Here is a 7545-nt window from a genome sequence, read left to right as displayed (position 1 = left end):
AGTGGAGTCAGGCCAATCCAATCCAGCAGCATTTGCAGCTGCAGGTGGGCATCCCACCCCCATTTCCATTTCACGCTCCCGATGCAATGCGGTGTGGCAGCGCTGCTATGCCGGTGCCGGCCAGCGCAGTCTGACAGGGGAGAGGAGATGAACAGTTACACAAGGGCCGAGCAGCAGCAGCACCATCACGACAGGCCAGGACCCCCCACCACTCCTCACCGCGGTCCGATGCGGCAGCACCTTTATGGGGAGGAGGCGAGGCTCATCGGCCGCTACACAGTTCTGGTCCTCTGGTCGGCCCGCGGCCGGTGCCAGCTTGGCCGGAGGGACACCGTGCGTACTCGCACATTGGCTCGGGCGGGCGCAAACACACTCGATGCCCTCGCAGGCGCAGAGGTGGCAAGGCAATGAATTGAAGCTGCTGCTGCTGCTGCTGCTGATGGGGTGGTGGCGCTGGCGCTGCTGGCAGATCAGAACAGAGCAGAGTAGCAGACCCTGATGATTCCCTCCGCCGTCCGCCCGCCCGACCGTCGCTCGCTGTGTTATCTATCCACCCACCGGCTCCACTTTCTTGGCCGCCGCGTTTACTCCCCCCCGCCCCGCCGTCTGTCTGTGCTGTACTGTCGCACACCGTTTGTTCCCCTTGCAAGGCACTCTTAAATGGCCAGCACCCAGCAGCAGGGCACCCATCTCTTCCTTTATTAATGGCTTCTGGTCTGCATCGCAAGGAGGACCACGGAGGAGAGAACAATGACAGGGAAGTAAGCAGACGCACTGTGGCGCCACGATCCTCAAACATCATGCATGCACCTCCCATACCATACGCCTGCATTCCCCCTTTTCCCTGCTCACCTTTTCCTCCCATGTACGTATCATCGCAGATCAAAAGAACAAACGGAACACGACGTGTGTACAATTTTTGCAATCCTTCATACACCAACCACACCTGGCAAAACCTCATGGAAGGAAGGAAATCATCAACCCAAATGACTGAAAAATTGGGAGGCACTGGTCAAGCCTTCTACTCTGCTCTACTAGTCTAAGCTGCTGCTGCTGCTGGCACCTTCAGCAGGATATATTTGTTAGTACTTAGTACGGTACGGTGGTGCTCCTTCTAGTCACTTGTTCCTCTGGTGGTGCTGGGCTGTGGCGGTGGCGGCGGCTGCTCTGCTCGTTTGGTCTCTGCTCTTGAGGGCAAAGCAGCATGCTGCGGAGGTGGTTATTGGTCATCATGCCAGGCGCAATTGACACTGACAAGGTTAGTACGAGCTCCGTCATCTCCTCACACATCCCTACTGTCGCGATCGGACGGCTCAGACGGTCGCGGCCGGAAGACCACGGGCGCCCCGTACTGCGGGTGGAGGAGCATCAGCACCGTCGGCGCGTGGAGGTAGCTGGGCGACAGCCGGAAGTCGAACCGCTGGAGGACGATGGCCAGCGTGAGCTTAGACTCCAGGAGCGCCAGGTTCTGGCCGATGCACATCCGCGCGCCCAGCCCGAACGGGATGAACGCCGTGGGGTGCCTGGCCGCCTGCGCCGCGCCCCTGGCGAACCGCGCCGGGTTGAACTGCGTGGCGTCCGGCCCCCACAGCCGCGCGTCGTGGTGCACGGCCATGATCGGGATCAGCAGCTCCGTGCCGCGCGGGATCAGGCACCCGCCCAGCTCCACGTCCGCCTTGGCGCGACGCACCGTCGCCACCGCCGGCGGGTACAGCCGCAGCGTCTCGTTCAGGATCATCCCGAGCTGCCAGAGAGGAACCAGCAGCATGCGTCAGCTCACCGCCCGTTGTTAGAGGATTCTGTCAGGCGGCCGGTGCGGGGGGGACATGACAGGAGCTTACTGTCTTGAGCTTGGTGAGCTGCTCGCGGGAGGGGATGTCACGCGCCCCGCAGACTTGGAGCACCTCCTGCCGGGCGAGCTCCTGCCACTCGGGGTGCATGGCGAGCAGGACTGTGGTCCATGTCAGGAGGTTCGACGTGGTCTGCTTGCCCGCGAAGAAGAACGTCTTGCACTCCTCCACTATGTCGTTCACGGTGATGGGGCTCACCTTGCCGCCGTTGCTGCCCGCGTTGATCAGGAGACCAAGGAGGTCCTTGGCACAGCCGCTGAGCTTCTCGTCGTCCGCGGCTTCCTGCCGCCGGCCGATCAGCGTCGCCAGGTTCTTCCTGATCTCCTTGTCCAGCTTCCACGAGGTCGTGTTCTTCTTGGTCGGCAGGAACCTGTAGACATATGCACGCATCAAACCATGCCACGCCATTCCTCTGCTTGATTGATTAATTATAAAAGCGCAGGCAGAACACAGGACTATGAGGGTATCGCACTAGCTGATTGATTGATTGATTGATTGACTTATTACCTGTATCCAGGGATGAAGACCTTGCGAAACGCCTCGGAGGCGAAGGCCATGAGTTGGGTCTGGAGCTTGAAGACGGCCTTGCCGTCCTCGTAGCTCCGGCCGAACGCCGTACGGGTGATGGCGTCCTCCGTCACCACCTGGAACCACTCGGACACGTCGATCTCGACCTCGCCGGACGCCGCGGCGGCCATGTCGTGCCACTTGTCCACCACGTCGACCACCGTCCTCCCGACGAACGGCAGCAGCAGCTGCATTGCGTACGTACGTCCCAGGCAGCGTGTCATCACAACAATTCCGCACGGCAGGAAGAACAAAGACTGTTGGTGAAAGGCTGGCTGGCTGACTGACCTTGAGGTTCTCCATGTGGAACGCCGGCGTGAGCACCTTGCGCCGGTGTGCCCACTTGTCGCCGCGCAGGCTGACGAGCCCCTCGCCCTCGAGCTGGCGCACCATCGGGTGCGACTCGTAGCGGTCGAAGTGATCGGCGCGGGACAGGAGGATCTCCCGAATGAGGTCCGGGTCGGCGACGGCGAGCCTCGGCGTCGGGCCGAACCATATCAGGAACGTGGAACCTGGAGGGAGAGGCAAAATCAGGCACGGGCGTGAGCGTGACAAGGCGACGAGGCAGCCAATGATTGGGGGCAGGGAGGCCATGTTCCGCCACATCAGCAGCATCCCGCCAGCTGCCAAGGGGGCAGGGACAGGACATGGCAGGGAGAGGTGCCGGCGATGCAGGCGCAGGCACAACATGCGTACGTACGCGCGGAGCAGGTACGCTACGCTACGATACCCAGCTCCTCCCCCTGTGGCAGCGCCCGCCGCATTACACTGTACCCGCGCACTGCCGCACCAGCACTGTAGCCAGCCAGCCAGCCAGCACCCAGTAGGCAGGCAGGGATCACAAGACGACACGAAGAGAAGGGCGGAGCAGAGCAGGTGGTGGCCGCAGCGGCGTGACGGTTGGGCCAGGGACGGACAGGTCGCGGCGGGTGCGCCCGGAGGCGACGGGCGCAGGGCAGGGCAAGCTGGAGTTGAATGCGATGGAGACGGGGACGGTGGCGGGGAGCAGGAAGGGGGACGTGTAGGCTCACGTCGAGGGCCGCGCGGGGGCGGGGCGGCAAGTAGGAAATAGACCCTGGCCACCTAACCGGGCTGCAGCTAGGGCTGACAATGGGCTATAATTTTTGCACTATAAGATTTAAGGATCGAAGCGGGTTAGGATCGGGCTTTATTTCTAGTCATTTTTGAACTATAATTTATTTAGGGCCTTGACATTTTGTGAAGAACTATTTGGATCACAATCCATTACCACCCCTAGCTGCAGCCGGGGGACAGCGAAAACGAGAGACAACTACGGCAAACCGCTCCGACAGACCCAGGAGGCTCGCCTCGACATGCCACTAAATGCATGTCACCCAAAGGCGGCAGCAAAGCAGCATCCTGGGAGCGAGACGCATGGCGCGACCGCAACCTGATGGGAGCTCATGTTGGTGCTGGTCTCTGGTCAAGATTGCTTTGCTCATGTTGATTGATTGGCTCCCCTCTCGCCGATCGGGCTCGGTCCTTGCTCTCAGGTTCCGTAACCGAACAGAGCAGGGAGCAGCCGTGCTACCGGGAGAGAGGGCCTGGAGGAACTCTTGCCTGGAAAGGAATGGACTCGTTGGTCGGGTAGGCACGAACAGGAACACTGGACTAGGCTGGGGCGCTGGGCGGTGAGACGACGAGAGCGCATGGGCATGTGCGTAGGGGGCGTTGCGTACCGTAGATTTTCTTCCAGTGGTGGTAGAAGGCGAGGACGCGCGGGAGGACGTTGTGGGAGCGGTAGGGGCGCGGCATTGGCTTGGCGGAGGCGGCCACCATGAGCGCCACCATCTCGCGGACGCAGCCGACGAAGAAGCGGTAGCGGGGGCCCCTTATCCCCTGCCGCGCGAAGTGCTGCTCCAGCCGCCGCGGCCGCCACCACAGCACCTCCATCAGCTTCACCGCCACGTACGCCATCGCGGCCGCCGCCAGCGCCGTCCACCCCCACCCCATGCGGCCGGCCCGTCCTCCGCACAGGGAGCAGAGTGTGTGTGTGAGAGAGAGAGAGAGAGAGGAGAGAGAGAATTTGTTGTGTGTGCTCGGCCTCAGCGGAGCCAAAAGAGACAGAGCAGGGGCGCGCGTGAGGTGGCAGGTGGAGAGCCAGGTGAGGGGAGACGTGGTGAGGAGAGGAAGCGAGTCGGGTGGATTTATATAGGAGGCGGGCCGCGGGGCGGACTTGTTGGCCACCGGACGACGACGGACCAGCGCAGCCCCGCAGCGGTGGTGGTGTGTGTCGTGTCTAGGATTAGTTAGCTCTAGCGTGGCAGGATTTTGTTAAGCGAACGCCGCAGAGCCTTGCTGTGCTGTATAGTATACGTAGAGATTCAGAGGAGGGCAGGGGCAGCATGGTAAATGGCACCGCAGGATTGCAGGAACAGGATAGGGAGCCGCGGAGCGCGGCGCCGCTGGGCCCGCCGTCGCAGGGATTAATTGGGACAGACTTTCTTAATCGCAATTACACCTATAAAATAATCTATTTATTCCCGTCCAAAAATATATAAACACTATTTAGAATTTTCGGATAAGTCTTGTTCCTTTTACTGTCATCTATGTAGATAATTTATTTCCTTAATAGTACGCTTAATCAATTTATCGCACAAGATTAATTTAACTAAGTTTAGTCTAGTACTGTCTCCATAGATATTTTTAATTTTTATCCGTAAGGTCTATTAGAAAAAAAAGGAAATTTGACTAATGGCTAATTAGTCTAATTAGAAATTAGTGATCAAAATATGTTTTATACATATTCACTTGTTTAATTGACAAATGAAGCTACATATATATATTAATTATGACTAATATTATATTAATATATGACACAGGATAAATGTAAGTCGTAACTTTGGTCAAATACAAACTATATTGATTAACATGTATATTAACAATGAATACATGAAGAAAGAAAGTTGTCGGCGAGAATATACAGTACGATCAACAATCTTTATGCAAATTTACACTTGTTTGATCATTCTTTGTTACCTTGTATTTAGTTTACTGGTTGTTACAACCTACTACTATCCTAGTATCAATTGATTATGAATGGATTAAAATATATGTCATAATGTGATAAAAATAGATAAAAGCTATGAATTTTATGTTCAAATAATAATATTCACGGTCACGGAATAGATAACGACTTTACCGATAGCTTCGTGCATGGCTGAGGGAGAAAAATGGGGGTTGGGATTCTGAAAAAAAACTCTCCAGTTTTGCCTCTCTAGATTCCTTTGCGAGAGCATAAAATGAAGATATTTTTTTTTAAAAAAAGAAGATGTTTGATTAAAAAAAAGAGCTTACAATAGCTCATGATTCATGAAGTTGGATCAAATTGGGCGTTAGTCTCATATAATTAACAGCTTGTAACGAAGCAGAATTAACACTTTGTAACGACGTTTTATTACCTTAGTGCCATGTAAGGAACCAAATCATCTATATAGTTGGCAGTCAAGAGAGTAAGGTTTGTTCATACAAACAGTACACGAAGAAACTCTGTACTTTTAGGGCTAATTTGGGAGCTAAAATATCGGAGTGGATTGGAGGGGTTAAAATCCCTCTTTTTATTTAAAATTGAATAATAAGATGATTTTAGCATCTTCAATCTTCTCTGATTTAGTGGCTCCTAAACTAGCTCTTAGGTGGCAATGTTTCACGAGTTATATGAAACATGGCCTTAGTACGGTGCGGGCGGATGTTAGTTTTGTGCAGTTAATATCTTGCAACGGTGTGCTATTCTCCCAATGACTTTTAAGAAAAACAAACCATCTATCTATATAAATGGCAACCAAGCGAATTGGCAACTTTGTTTTCTTTTGTTATGTGCCACCGGCGGGCTGACGGCGACTCTCTTGCTTAGCTCTGCGGTGCGGTGCGCTGCGCGGCGGGCCCCGCAGCGACCTGTAGCACCATCTGCTCTCTCAGGTCTCAGCCGCCGTCTCCAGTAGTCCAGTCCAGTCATCTCCCTCACGTCCAGTCTAGCCCCCCCTGGTGGTTTGCGCAGCACAGCATATACTCTCTGCTCCGGAGTCTGGGGCTCTGAACTCTGTCTGGTACGCTGGTGCAGTCGGTGTCTAATGGTACAGTACAGTATCAATACTCTCAACAGTAGCACTGACTCCAGCTTTTATCCCCTTGTATGCTTTGACAGTTACGGGCTTTGTGTGTGTCAGTCAGGTCAGCCAGCCGATGCAGAAGAGTAGACACAGAAGTAGAGTAACGGCGAGTGGCCCCCTCCCTTTTTTTACCGCGGCTTTTGTTCGGCTGGCCTGGCCGGGTGTGTGTGCTTTGCTTTGCTGCTGGTTGACAAGATTGATGAGAGCTCTCCCGTATATGCGTCTTCTTGCATTGCTGCTTTCACTTTCACCTTGGCTTAGGTGGCTCTTCGTCTGCCTTTCGGGGACGGGCCGGAGGAGGAAGAAAAAGGTGGGCAGGTGCACTGCCACTGGTGCTAGCTGCGTGGCGTGTGGGGCCCGGCCCAGCCCGCCCTCCCCTCCGATCCTGGTTCGCGCTTACAGAAGAGACAAGCGCCGCCTAGGCTAGATCTTTGCTTTTGGTGCAGGATGATTTGGTTTGAGCAGAGCAGAGTCGGGCGGGAGGAAAGGTGATTGATTGCAGGGGAATTGGAGCTACGCTACGCCCTACGCTCTGCAGCCTTCAGCAAAGAAAGTCAGGCTTGGCTTGTACTACAGTATCTGACTGGAGACATGCATCTCGCATTCTCGCTGTACGTAGCTAGCTTAGCTACACAGGTTCATAGTACGGCCGAGCTAGCTGAAGAAGATAAGCACGTCGTCGGTTGGTGACGAAACCTAAGGGGCCGGTGCCGGTCAGGTTCATGAGCGATGAGCATGAGCCCCGTATGGCTCCGTATTGCTGCAACGAACTCCGCTTGTTGTGCAGCATGGGTCACTTCCTCCTTTTGCTTTTCCCATGTGGACTGTTGCGACCCGGGAACACAGCTCCGTTTCCGAGCCAATCTTGGCTCGTAGCCAAGCCCAGTGGACGATGACGACTCTTTTGCGATGCTGTTCCGGTTCGTTTTTGTTTGTTACTAGTACTACACATTATGAAGACCCCGGAATTGGTGGGGTGGCTGCCTTATCTGCTACCG

The 7545-nt window shown here is 55.2% G+C and overlaps 1 protein-coding gene across 3 annotated transcripts; it reads right to left on the bottom strand.

Moving 5' to 3' along the window:
* Positions 1-888: 888 nt before the first annotated feature.
* On the bottom strand, positions 889-4575 carry LOC100382270 (putative cytochrome P450 superfamily protein). Of its 3 annotated transcripts, none has more exons than XM_008674900.3 (5): positions 4118-4575; positions 2706-2929; positions 2358-2605; positions 1842-2220; positions 889-1744 (listed from the first exon to the last, which is right to left on the bottom strand). In XM_008674900.3, the coding sequence occupies exons 1-5, from the start codon at positions 4389-4391 to the stop codon at positions 1283-1285; spliced, it is 1587 nt and encodes a 528-aa protein (XP_008673122.1). In that variant the 5' UTR covers positions 4392-4575; the 3' UTR covers positions 889-1282. The 3 variants fall into 3 exon arrangements, with proteins under 3 accessions (XP_008673122.1, XP_020405440.1, NP_001168492.1); XM_020549851.2 differs by having other exon boundaries at positions 2706-3998; positions 4118-4230; NM_001175021.1 differs by lacking the exon at positions 4118-4575 and having other exon boundaries at positions 959-1744; positions 2706-3361.
* Between the last annotated feature and the right edge of the window lie 2970 nt (positions 4576-7545).

This window comes from Zea mays, chromosome 3 (assembly GCF_902167145.1).
Source record: "Zea mays cultivar B73 chromosome 3, Zm-B73-REFERENCE-NAM-5.0, whole genome shotgun sequence".
Lineage (NCBI taxonomy): Eukaryota > Viridiplantae > Streptophyta > Magnoliopsida > Poales > Poaceae > Zea > Zea mays.
This window is presented reverse-complemented; position numbering and strand designations above follow the sequence as displayed.

What these genes read in the sequence shown, in the direction of transcription:
- LOC100382270 (XM_008674900.3), bottom strand. Translation starts at nt 4,391, where the DNA reads ATGGGGTGGGGGTGGACGGCGCTGGCGGCGGCCGCGATGGCGTACGTG. An exon ending in CCACTGGAAGAAAATCTACG is followed by an intron (nt 2,930 to 4,117) that starts GTACGCAACGCC and finishes CTCTCCCTCCAG; the next exon opens with GTTCCACGTTCCTGATATGG. An exon ending in AGCTCACCAAGCTCAAGACA is followed by an intron (nt 1,745 to 1,841) that starts GTAAGCTCCTGT and finishes CCTCTCTGGCAG; the next exon opens with CTCGGGATGATCCTGAACGA.